The sequence below is a fragment of the Orbicella franksi genome, chromosome 5, assembly GCF_964199315.1.
Source record: "Orbicella franksi chromosome 5, jaOrbFran1.1, whole genome shotgun sequence".
Taxonomy (NCBI): Eukaryota; Metazoa; Cnidaria; class Anthozoa; order Scleractinia; family Merulinidae; genus Orbicella; species Orbicella franksi.
Window position 1 is genome coordinate 7,662,083 of NC_138149.1, and position 13,642 is coordinate 7,675,724.

General features: G+C 39.9%; 1 protein-coding gene across 1 annotated transcript; it reads right to left on the reverse strand.

The window, feature by feature from the left end:
• Window positions 1-699: 699 nt before the first annotated feature.
• LOC145486831 (uncharacterized) lies at window positions 700-8,066 on the reverse strand. The gene is made up of 7 exons (XM_081465548.1): window positions 7,882-8,066; window positions 6,997-7,114; window positions 5,885-6,024; window positions 5,339-5,435; window positions 4,220-4,293; window positions 2,988-3,114; window positions 700-2,098 (listed from the first exon to the last, which is right to left on the reverse strand). The coding sequence occupies exons 1-7, from the start codon at window positions 8,064-8,066 to the stop codon at window positions 2,024-2,026; spliced, it is 816 nt and encodes a 271-aa protein (XP_081321674.1). The 3' UTR covers window positions 700-2,023.
• Window positions 8,067-13,642: the final 5,576 nt, after the last annotated feature.

Sequence of the window (13,642 nt, forward strand, 5' to 3'; positions counted from 1 at the left end):
CTTACTCGGCGCGTCGGGTATGTTATGGATGGGTCAATGGATGAGCGAGTGAGTGAGAGATGTATGTACGTCACACCAATCAGATTGGATCTACTATAAACAACCAATCAAATTTATTGTTGTAAAGGTAAATGGTATGTGAGAAGATTTGATCCCGATACAGCTCAGAACGGCCATATTTATTCTTCTATAAAAGAGGAGGAAGTATTCATATATTGGGTTTACTTAGACATTTTCTGTAGGTTAGGCTGAGGATGTTAGTTATGAACGAGATGAGCCTTGAGGTTTGAAACAGTTCGTGAGTTAGTAGTATGCAAATGCAACGAGATATTTTCATTTTTAGTTACAAAGGTAACTTGATACTTTTGTTTTTCACAAGGAGTAAATTCAATTAGAGGTCACGAATCGTCGCTTCTAGTTCTTAGGACATGTTTGAGAGGAGACGAGATTATTTAGATTTGAAACAGTTCTAACGTTTACAATAGTAAGTGCGGGTAACGATTGTTTTGTTCTTGTTGCATGCAAATATAACGAGATATTGTTATTTTTTAGTTACAAAGTATAATTTGACACTCTTGTTTTTCACAAGGGAGTAAATTCAATTAGAGCGGACGAATCGTCACCACTCTTTCCCACGAGATGTTTGCTATCTTTAGTAACAAATGGTAACTTAACACTTTTGTTTTTTATATGCGAGTAAATTCAATTAGAACTGACAAGTTATAGGCTATTGTTTCCAGGATATTAAACAAAAAAGAAGCTTTCATTTCTGGACGGTTTTTACGTCTCTGCAGTAGCAGGTTAATAGTTTTATTTGATGACATTCATCTCAGTCCGATATTTTTAAAGGTAAAAAGTATGAAAACTGTTCAAATGTTCTTTGAAGACTGCGTGGCACCAAGTTAAAGTGCAATTTGATTAAATCAGACTTTCAACGTGTCAGAGAGGTTTTTTCTCTTTCTATTTTCGGTGAAGTAGTGTTGTTGCGTTGTGTTGTGTAAAATGGGTAAACTTACGATTCGTATAAAATGCGAAAAGTTCTCTTAACTTGAGTATTTTTGAGCAAAAATTCCTCTTGGGGATTGGAAGGGCTATGTGATCGGTGAGTGAGGGAGTTATGCATGTGCGTGTGTCACACCAATTATAGTGCGGGTTATATCAAAGATCGAATCAAATTGCCTGTTAGAAAATAAGATGGTATCTACATTTATCTGGAGACGTGTCAGATTACTGTAGTTTGTTCAGTCAAACATTTTATGGCTTACCATTTAGCTATCTTACCATGACCGATGTAACATCGCATGTACATAAATTCCCAGTTTCTTTCTTGCTGTACATCGCAACCAAAAAAACTTGTCAAACTAACCAAATCATTACTGTAAACAGCTCCACAAATGCTCCTATCTCCGACACTTCACACACAAAAAAATAACTCTTGCACGCCTTGCGTGCCTATGTTCTGAACAGCGGCTGGTAATCGAGTCCATTTAGTTTTAAGTGATATCTTTAAGGGATCAAATAAAGCTCGAACCACGCCTAGATTGGTCTCCTTTCCGGGATTAATTCAAATTTTCCAACAAGCATCCCTGACCTTTTCATATGGGAGTCCCACCCCCGGACAGACACATGAATTTATAATTTATGCGATACGTCAACGAGCAAGAGCGGACAACTTGACAATTGGTTATCGTAAAACACAAATTGACTTCGGTCTTTCATGCGCCTGTACTGTGATTGACAATGAATTTCCTCATAACATTGTCAAAGTAGTCTACGGATCCACTCGGCTATTGCCAAGTGGATCCACAGCTACTTTGACAATGTTATGAGTGTTATGACGAAATTCGTAATCAATAACACGACAGACGCCTAAAAAACTGACGTCAATTTGTTGAACTGCACGCGCACGGGGATGGGGACTACAGGTACCTGATCAATACATACAATGTATGTGAAATGTTTTGGGGCATTCTCTTGCGTGGGTACAATATGAAGTGTTCTAAGTTCCTGCTACATGTATTATTTATATTGACTCATATGAGTCCTGTTTTCTTGAACAAACGTTTCTGCAACATTGATACGAGAAGACGACACCATCCTGCAATGGAAGAGAAAACAGTTAAACATGGGTCAAATCGTCATAAAATTCTCTGAAATTCTTCAGCCATATGCCAATGGTTTCGGGCTTTATTTAACAATCAAAAAATAGCACGCTTGGGACCCTTTGAAAGTTGCACTTCACTTTTAGCATCACCAGGGCACTCTGCATTAATGCTCGCAGCTTACGTCCACAGGCTCACAAGGAATTTCAGGGATTATGACCAAAGAAACTGTACTTCTCGCTTGTTAATTGTTTTTGTTATTTAGATAGTGCAGAGGCTTAACAGACTTAAGTGGCTATGAGTACTATCTGAACAGGCACAGGGCTCGAAATTGCGACCGATACGGTCACCAATGCGACTAACATTTCAGCCTTGGCGACCAGAAATCCTGGTTTAGTCGCCATAATGGCACGACTACATTTCTCTGTGTTGACGATCAATAACGGTTATTTTCTCTATCATTATGCCTTTGCAGAAAATCATATTGAAAGATCTTCGCTTCTAATTACTGATTCACTTCATTGGTGTAATCAAACCAAAAACAAAGATCACAACCTGCATTGTAAGTCTTAATTCCCTTTTTTATCCAAAGAACCAAAGAACCGTCTCACTCTATTTTAGAAAAAGCATTTCTGGGACACGATCTAAATCGTAATGTTCATTATATTCACTTCACTGTCCTCATCAAACAAAGAGCGAATTTGAATGATTTGCAAAAGTCATCAAAGGTCACACCTTGCTTTGTATTTTAATTGTTTCTCTTTTCAGTAACTCAAAGAACCGTTATTATCACCCTATTTTGGAAAGAGCATTTATGGGGCATTCAACTTAGGAGGAACATCATTTAAAGCATCTGTGGCTGTACAAGAACTGACATTTACAAACCTTCACGAGCAAAGGAAAGTCAGTCCAGAAATTAATGTTAGGTATCATTTCTTTCCCAGTTGCTCCTTTACGATATTTATTGAAAAGAATTCCAGCTACGAGGTACACCACCAGTAAGGAGATAAAACTGAAAAGAAAAGAATTTCAAAATGAATCATTTGCTTTCAAGTCATTGTACACTGTAGGTAAGCAAAGATATATTTGAATCTCTCTAGAAAAGGTGCCACTGGCTTAAGTCGTAGCGTTGGAGGTTTCCATTAGATTATCTATCAGGTTAGGACTGGAACAAAGAATCCTGATTAAAAATGTTGAAATTTCATTTATTGGAGCATCATGAAGTACATCGCAAAATATCTGCCAGTCTGCTGACTCCAAGCAATTAGTTAATAGAGGGAAATGGTTATGAAGCCCAGCAAACATCAAAGGAGTCAATGACCATGTAGTTCACATTTAATGCATGAGCACAAAACAAAAGATTGTGCATGGCTGTGGACCTTCCAACAAATATCAAGCCATCTTTGTTGAAACATTTCTAAAGGTTAGTTCCTCTGTTAGATTAGTAAACAACTCATGAATTGTGTTTTGTACACAGTCAAGGCCAAAAAAGTGAACAAAAACATACAACAAAGAACTTTGTTCGGTTTCACAACCATGGACCCTCTATTAAGTATGCTCCAAGTCTGCATCTATTGCACACCAACTCTGTAGCACCTACATTGTATAGAGTAATCAGTACAGAATTTTGGAGTCAATCTTAAATTTCTCTTGAGCAGCTAGTGGAAGGAAAGTTCTATATCTATTAGAAAGAATGTTTACTGCATCAACATATTTCATTTCATTTTCATTTTATTTATTCCATTCTAAAATTACAGAGATAAATATAAAGTAAACAAGTAAGAGGAGAAATGGAAAAGGGCTTAACATATTGAGCATAATTTCCAAGCAAACTATAGCTAGGGAAAAAACAAGATACCATCCCCATTTTTGCTGCCACCCATTCTTGAAACATCAGCTTTTCCAACATTCATTAACACTGATTTTTTTTTTAATTACAAATTTTATGCTTTTGTTATTACTCATTTTTTCACCTCAAGCCCACAGATGAATAGCAAAACTGTTCTCAATTCTTTAGAAACTTAAATCACTTTCAACTAAGGAATTTCAATTCAGTCAGGCTAATTGTGAGATAACATATTTTAAACATTTCAACAATTAAAAAGAACTCCACTCACATTATGATTAAGATGCTTCCGATACTCAACCCAGATTTTACAGGACAAGCATACTTGGAGTGAAGTATCAATGGCTGAAAAAGAAGGAATTCATTCCAGTGAATAAACCCGAAGGTGGGGGGGGGGGGGGGGGGGGGACTGCCACATAAAAAGGACGGGGGTGCAGCAGTTTTGGTACCTCTTAGTTATAGGGTGTACAGCCTCAAAAGGTCCACACCAGGAGCTTTCTCGGTACCTTTTAGGGTATTGAGCTGAATAAAATATAACAGGTGTGTTGTATTAGAATTGGTACCTCTTAAGGTGATGTTGCACCAGGCAATTTTTAATGCTGATTTTAAACACAGATTTTTAATCCATGTTACATGAGAAAACTTTGGACACAACCTTTGTTAGGGCAATGGTCAGCAACGGTATGTTACTTGAGATGATTTCTAATTGCAACATGCCAACTTCGGACAACAATGCTGCAGGTTTTTGTATCGCTTTCAAAAATTTGCAACATGTTGTCGCAATGAGATGTTGCGTTAAAAGTCACCTTGTGTGCCGTGTTACATGACATTGATTTTTAATGCAACATTGTTGCGGTAAAAATCAGCGCATGTAACATTATCTTAGGGGTGAAAAATTTCAAGCCACGTCCACAACACTGGATCTTGGTACCTCTTATGACTCAAGGTTCTTTTCAAAATTTCCAGTGAGCCCCTTTATCTTTTTTATTTGGAAGTCCCCCCCCCCCCCGCCCCCTCAGGTAAATGAGCTGTATTTTAAACATGGTATCTGTAAAGTGAACACATTTAACAGCTCAGTGCTTCAATTTATACCTGCAATTTGTCTTTTGATGTCTCTTTTGCTGTAGATATTATTCCTTCAGTTCTATGCCTCCACACTTCTATATAGCTAAATATTCAATAACTCTGCTTAAGCTAGTATCATCACTAACAAGACATTGATGATAATAATCACAACCAATATCACAAATGGCATCCAAAAATGTGCTACAGGTGATAAACAGAAATGACTGGCACTAGGAAATTATTAAAATTTTCATCAATAATTTTCATCAATAATTCTCATCGCTCAGTCCATAATATTTTTCTTAATTAATTTCCCAGAACTTACCACTTGAAAATCATCATTCCCAGTTACTGGCGTTTTAACAGACTCTAATCTGCCCTCCTCATGTGAGTCACATTGCAGTGTGATATGAGTTGACGAACTGGTGAATATATGTGCATAGAAAAATCAGTCCCCATTATAAATTTATATCTAATTTTTTTAGTTAGTTATGGCATGATTCAGACATTTTCATTTGCTATTCATTGAACAGATTTTTTTAAGTTACAACCAGGTGCTGTAGTGACCTTGTTGCTCTATACTGAATCATTGCTTAATTCTCTTCACAAATTTTTCGTGCCATTTCTTTGGAGTTTCTGAATTATTTTGACTGACTTAAGACCTACTGGATTACAACACTGTACTACAAAACACACATCTCCATCTACATCTACATCTACATCTACATCTACACACCCACTACCGTTCCTTGCCAATGTCAGTCACAGCAAAGCAAATAACTTTTGATATATACAAATAGATCTAATAATTACATATAATCATAATACAATATTTACACTGTACAGAAGAATTGCAAAGTTGTTATTAAACCTTGATGGATTGCCTGTGCCAGGAATTGCCTTTCCTGTAAGTGACAAGACACATGTTCCAGATGTTGAATTAAAGCTGAAATCTGCTGTCTCCTGTTCACCAATGCCAGCAAGCAGATATTCACCAAACTTGAAACAAACCTAACAATTGAATAAAAAAGTTTGGTTCCTCCAAATTTACTTTGAATCCTCAATGATCTTCAAATGGTCCAGATCACCAATAATTTTATTTTGTCTTGGAATTAAAAAAGACACCTTGTAAATGTTTGAAATTATAACTTGGACTAATTTGGTCAAGTGATGAAATGGCTTATCCACTTATACCTCAGCTCTTATACCTACAACCACATCAGAGAGTCTTGCGCCTTTGAATTAGAACCTTGATTTCATGCCTATTCCCACCAGCAGACCAAACGCTGAAAAATTTGAGCTTTACGAGCCTTAACTCAGATACTTTGAAAAAAGGTAAATAAAATATAGACTGAAGCAATACAAGAAAAAAAAAAAAACACCAGTCCATGTACATGTAAATGATGCCACTTCCTTGAATTCTCCAATATAAGAAGGAAAAATTACTGGTGACATTATACTGGTGAACTGTTTTTCCCATCTGCTGGGTTAAAAATGATGTTCAAATGCCCTACATTAGGGTCACGCTAGGGAATCAAATACCCCTATCCCCAGGACGTAGATGTACATATGGCAGAAATGAGCCATTGAAGAGGAAAACATTCACCCCCAAACACCCACTTTGAACTTCTAGTGTGGCCCAAATATTTTCACAACCAAACCTTCCTATTTACCTTCGAACACAGCACAAACTTTTGAAGTCCTTTTCTGAGCCATAACATTAAAAACTTCATGCTTTCTTACTTCACCAGGAATTCAAGACAACTTCTCCAAATCCCCCCTCCCCCTTCCCCCCCCCCCCCCCCACTCCAATATGGCATCAAATTCTCCACCCAAATAATTAACCAAAGACATCAAATTTCCACCAACCAACACACATCAACATTACTAATCACGTTCCTGGGGGTGGAGGTTGTTTGTTGATGTCTTTGTATGATTAACACATAGTCCAGTCATGCTAAAAATTGCTCACTGTTGACTCACAGCTATGTCTTGACAGTTGCTGGTTGTTACAGACTCTGGAGGTTTTGCAGTCCACTTGTTACAAGGATTCCAGTCAACTGTACTTCCAGTCACTCCTTTAACAGAGATATCCTTAAACCTACAAGGGACAGATGGTAAAGAGCCAGTAAAGCTCTAAACATCAAATATTCTTCACATTGCATGGTTGCTAGACATTTCCTTGACAAGGTGGTTAATATGTAAGTTCTGGAAATTTGGTGGTACATGTACTTGTACAGTATGCACATCAAGATATCGTCTCACAGTTGGTGACCTAGCTACCAGGGATTAGGGAGGGGGAGGGACTGGTAGGGTTACAGCCCTGCCACATTTTGCTCAACTGTGCTGATTTTTAGGGCTCCAGAAGACATGGATGAAAATAATGCACAAATTTTGACCCTTAATCAGCTTGTTTGTCTTGGCCAAATTTTTCAGCTCTGCTCTGCATGACAACGTCCTCACTTCTTTTACTCCTTAAAAATTTGACAAGGAGGTCATTCAAATCCCATAATAATGAGTGAACATTACCGAAATCAAATATCAATATAGGTGCCAAGTTTGTGCCATGGGGAATTTGCCCATTTTTTTAAAAAATTGGTAATGCCCGTGGGTTAGCCCTGGGGAGGGGGTGGGGAATGAGCACTACTGGAATTGACTGATGCATTAAGCGTATTTAGTTTAGACAATTTTAGGTCGACATTCCTTGTGTTAGTAACTAAATGCCTCTAGCAAGGGTCTAGCAACTCTAATACTTTTCGCACTTTCCAAACTTCCCGCGTACTTTATAACTCGACGATGTACACTAAATTAAGCATGAATCACAGTCAAGAAGACCACTGACAAATCAATGTCGGATCGTAACCAAACCTGGGTATATTGCTTGCTGTACCAGCTAAACTCCACAGATCGATAGTTCCTTCGTCAGTCGAACATTTGCAGACATCTACTTTGCTGCATTTGCTTAAAGTTTGCACCACATGTACAGTTGGTGTAAAAACGACAAAAATACAAATCCAGTGGTAATAGTTCTCCCGCATGAGTTTGTACAACATCTTTGATATCGTTAGTGCTCCTGACGGGACGCGTGAAAAGAACCTGGGAACCAGCCATGCCAAACTACCTCCTGACCAGTGACCCCTTAGGCGGCCCTGTGGTGCTGAAAATGTAGATAGCGCTCCTGTTGCATCCTTAGCAAACGTTTTCCTAGGCGCCCCAGTTGCAGGAACGCTTGCAATGCAAGTTCATGCAAGCACTCGTAAACCACCCTATGGACTATCCCTTATAAACATCCAATAAATGATAAAAGATTGACCAAAAAAATTAATTGGTTATTTCGGGCGCTTATTTCAAGTAAAAATTTAGGAGAAGACGGGGGCGCTTATTCGAGGGGGGCGCTTAATCGACATTCTACTGTCAGCCTTGCCACTAGCTCTTTCGCATAAGATTCCTTTCTTCTCTTCATCAGTTTTCCTTTGCTAGTTATGGACGAAGCAGGCGTCAGGAGAGTCGTCGATGAAAACAACAGAGATCTTCTCGTTCTGATCAAAGATCTCGTGAATTCTTCCATTTCTGACCTCAAACGATCTAACGAGTCTATCGCTTACCAACAGATGTCGCAGATTAAAAGGCTGAAGTGCGATTCCATTCCTCGCTTCAACAAAAACAGCAACGAGGAGCAGTACAAATCTAACAAAGCTATTAAAGATGCCATTGAAGACGCCCAGATTGCCCTCAAAGGGAACGACGTCGTGATCGAGAAGACCAATGAAACAATCCTTAGATGAAGGCATGGATCTACTTCAAGAGCACCATAAAATTAATCCTACTGGCTGATAAATCAGAGTACGGATGGAAGACGGTCCTCGAGTTCTAACATTACGATTTCGCAGACGACGAAGATCATACGCAGGGCCGAATCCAGAGCAGCTAGGTCCACAAAGCGTTTCAGTTCACGCTCGATCCAGCAAAGCAGTAATGTCACATCGACCTCAACAACTGCGCAACTTTTCGCTTCACAGCTACCCAATTTATTTTCGCGTGTAAATCCGCAACATTCGTCTCAGAGATTGGCATCTGGTTTGTGTTTTACTTGTGGTAAACCCGGTCATTGGAAGGCTTTCTGTCCTAATTTGAGGTTCAGTGGCCCTTCTAATATTGGTCAGCGTCCCAAATGACTCACATCGGACGTCGATTTGGAACAAGACTTTGTTCATGAGGACTTTGTTCATGAGGACAACGACGAATTAATTTTTCTTCGTGTCACTAGAGATTCTTTCGAGGTTAAATCCGAGGTTAAATCGTGGCGCCCTCAAATTCTCGAATGACATTCACGCGCATTATCTTTGATGTTATAGATCGTTTTCACGTGACGCCATCACTTTCTAAGAACCAAAACTGAAGAGCCATCAAAGTTTTTATCCTCATCAGGCATAAGAGGCGGTATATTTATATCTGTTTAGAATTTTACAGCTCAATAACGTGCTTCGTTTGGAATCCAGAGCATTTTGAATTTCGGGTTTATGGAGGTTCGTGACACAAGGCTACGATCGAGTTCGTCGAAAAATATATACTTATCTCATGATTTTGAGCCTTTTTAGAAGTTAGAGCATTAGGAAAAGTGCTTCTGTAAATGCTTGTTTGATCAGTACGGATAATCAGTCGCCTAGATAGCCATAGTAAGTTCCAGATGTTTACACTATTTTCCGGCCGCCATATTGGTGTACCACGGAAGTACACCAACATGGCGTTTTAATACTGGGCTCTGTAAATATCTGCGAAACATTTCGACGAATATCTGAAGTTTGGGGAAACGCACAGGCCTAAAACTTGGAGAAGTGTCTTATTTAGTTATCATCTATAACATCATAATTTCATAGCTTTTTCCAATGGATGGTTTTCGATTTATTTTTTTATTGCGTGACAGTGAAAACGATCTATTGAATATGGCGAAAGATTACCGCTTCTTCAAATTCCTACGCCCTTCACTGCACAACTAAAAATAATAGTTCGGCTTTGGAACAGTCAGCTTTCGTCAAAAGTGCCATATACGATCTTATTATCGACGGTTGTGTCACTGAAGTGTTTTTAAAAAGCACCCGTTATCATTAATCCTTTGTCCGTAACTATTAAAAAATCAGGCAAAATCCGGCTAATTTTAGGCCTTCGCCACGTTAATCAGTTCCCTTATAAATGCAGATTCAGGTGTGAAGATTTCTCTGTTGCTAAGGAGATTTTGAATCCTGGAGATTTTATGTTTACTTTTGACTTAAAGTCTGGTTACCATCACGTGGAAATATTCCCGGAGCACAGGAAGTATCAATCATTTGCGTGGGCATTTTACTCTGGACGCACCAGATTTTTCCAGTCAGTTTCTGTTCTTCCGTTTGGCCTCAGTTCTGCGCCTTATTTATTTACAAAATTACTCAAGCCTTTAGTTAAGAAATGGAGATCTGCAGCAAAGTTGATCGTGGTTTATTTGGACGATGGACTTGGAGCCGCTGCGAGCAAGACAATGGGCAAGAATAAGGCAAAAATCGCTACTTCAATCCGGGTTTTCTTCCCTATGAAGCCAAATGTGTTTGGGAGCCCACTCAGATTATTACTTAGCTCGGAGCCGTTCTCAACACTTTCGCTTCTGAAATTTCTGCCACCGACAAGGATATTATCAGTTTACAAGAAGACTTAGCAGCTCTTTTGGAAATTTCCTCGTCTTGTCATCCAGTTCGTAAGCTTGCCTCTGTTTGCGGAAAAATCACATCTCTTGGCAATTGCATTGGCCATGTCTCTAGGCTGACGTCTAGAAATTTATTCGCGGTCATCAAGACCGCGCCAACCTGGAAGTCTTATGTTCGTCTTTCGTCTGAAGCTCTGGCTGAATTGAATTTATGGAAATCTAATTAATGTGACCAGTCTTAGCGGAATACCTATTTCGCCCGTCAGGCACAAGCCGTCTACATTGTCTATTCTGATGCTTCTGGCTCAGCTTGCGGCAGTTTCATCGAGTTCGAGGGCTAGATGTTCCATTAGAACTGGTCATAATTTGAGAAAGCTCAAAGTTCTGCTTTCAGAGAGTAATTAGCCATTTCTTTATCGATGGAAGCCTTCGTGGAGTCGAGTCTTTGAAAGCCCAGACAGTCACGTGGTTCAGCGATGCGGTCTTCAATGCTCTTGACGACTTATGGGGTCCACATACCCGCGATAGGTTCGCTTGTTCCTACAATGCCAAAATCCAGTGCTTTAATTCAAGGTTTTGCCAGCCTGGTTTGAGTGGCGTTAATGCATTTTCTCAGGATTGGTCTCATCATAATAGCTGGCTGTGTCCACCCTCTGTGTATTTAACATTTTAAGTTATCAAGCATATGGAACTTTGCAGGGCTCAAGGACTTCTGAACATTCCCAGCCCTTTAGAAGTCAGCCCACTTTTGGCCCATCCTGTGTTCGGTTGGTTTCCACTGGAGTATATTTATCCATGACTGGGTTATCCTGTCCAACGTTCCTAATCTATTCATTAGAGGAAAAGCTAAGAACTCTGTTTTTGGTAGCAAGCCATAGGCATTCGTTTCATTAGCTCTAAGTCTTGACTCAAGCATCATTCTCAGATGAGATTCCGAGTTATCTCGTAAAAGCTTTCTAGTTCCTTGTGTTGGATTCTATTCGGGCTAGAGATTGCAGCTGTTATCACTCTGTGCCGATAAGGCGTATTTGCAGGAAGTATTTACGGAAATTTGTAAGGTGATATGCTTCTGGTACAGTTTCCTATTTATTAGTAATATCAAGTTAAACGTGTTATGCCATTGAGAGGCATCCAGGAGAGTCCCTAGAGGGCGATTTATCACATGTATTTTGTACCCTAGAGGGTGTATTATGTTGTCAATGTCCTAACATCCTAGAGGGGTATGTCCATGAGAATAGCATGGTTTTTTTGTATTGTGATATGTGAGAAATCTATTGCCTGGAGGGCAGAGTGGCTTTACCTTCAAAAAACAGTGATTTGAATGCAAATTCAGCATTGTGTGCATTGCTGCCTGTCCCATTGATATGTTTTAGATTTTCTTGATATTTTTCCTCTTTCTTATCCTTAGATATCTTCACTTCCGGTTTCTGGCTCTTCAGAGTCCCAAAATTCCGTGAGAGTGGATCAGTTACTAGGAGAATCTTAAATCCACTGTGCTAGCTCCCAAATCGTCCGGGACACCCGAAAATTACAAGAAAGCTGTTAACAAGTAGAAAGCCTTTGCCAGCGATGTCTTGGGTACCTCGGCGTCTCCAGTCAGACCCATTGATTGTGCCCCGTACTTGCAACACCACCTCGAGTTGTCCACGTTCCTCGCTACCACTAACTGCGCCTTCTACCCGTTCAAGTGGATACATCTTCTTGCATTCGTCGATTCACCAGCATTACACCGTACTGTTATTGCCGTAAAAGAAGGAGCTGCTCGCCTCGCCAGTCAGCCAGTAGTCAATAGGAAGGAACTCCTGGACATGCACGCACCCTCCTCAAGCTTCTCGCTGCAGAAACTAATCTAGAAGACCTTTTACAATCAAGAAATCTAGTTATGTTCATTCTCGCATTTTCTGGCGAACAGTACACGTCTCGGTGCGACTCGGTGGTCTTCGGTAGCCGAAAACTCAGCGTCATCAGTCCCCTGGTCATCAGTGTCAGTCGGATTTCGAGTCGAGCGCGCTTGGTTTTTAAGGCCCAATTCAGACGCCGAACTTTCCATGAGCCGAACCAAATACATTGAATTAAGTACATGAAAAGTTCGGCGTTTGAATCAATTGAGAACGGCTATTTGAATTTGGAACGGCCCAGCCGTTCTTCCTGTCTAGCTCAGCCGGGAATTTCGGCTTTGGAACGGCTTTGATTCAGACGTCGAACTTTTCATGAGCCGAACCTAATGCATAAATTATTATAACGTATTTTACAAGCAGTTTTCGCTTTGACTGAAAATCGCTGACATTTCGATGTGATTTGGTTTAAACTAAATAAAGTTCGGCGAATTAAGTTCGACGTCTGAATCAACAGTTCGGCTGATGAAAAGTTCGGCGTCTGAACTGGGCCTAAGGAGGAGGAGCGTGACCGATGAAAACTTGTCTCTACTTGCTCTTGCATTGTTCGTTTGATCGCCTTATCAGACCATGAAATGTGCTGCCAATGGAGTTTTTTCCTTGTGAATCATGTTTTTTTTTTTTTAGTAATATACCAGTGTACCAGGGGAACCGCCATTTTCCCAACCATAAACTCCCAGCGAACCGTGATCATATACACTGGTATAACATAAACTGTAGCTTAGGCCCAGTTCATACGTCGCATTTCTGCCGTGTCGAATTCAATTCAACGAATTAAATTCGACAGAAATTCGACGTCTGAATCGACTGCCGCATTTCTGCCGCACGTTCGACTGGGCTTGTCGCATTATCCGACAGAAATGCGACACCGATTCAGACGTCGAATTTCTGCCGTGTCGAATCTAATGCATACATTATGTTAATTTATTGAGCATGCGTAAATGTTTTCCCTCCAAACAAAAAGTAGAAACTTGGCCATTCTCGACCCAATGCAACCTGAACATATTGCAACACATACTGCTCCGTTGTCAGCCTTCTCGTTCTCGTTCCATTGGCGGAC

Coding starts and splice junctions, on each gene's coding strand:
- LOC145486831 (XM_081465548.1), bottom strand. CDS start 8,066: ATGTTGTACAAACTCATGCGGGAGAACTATTACCACTGGATTTGTATT. Junction 6,025..6,996: donor GCAACTGTCAAGACATAGCT/GTGAGTCAACAG, acceptor TTCAATTGTTAG/GTTTGTTTCAAGTTTGGTGA. Junction 5,436..5,884: donor GGCACAGGCAATCCATCAAG/GTTTAATAACAA, acceptor TATATTCACCAG/TTCGTCAACTCATATCACAC.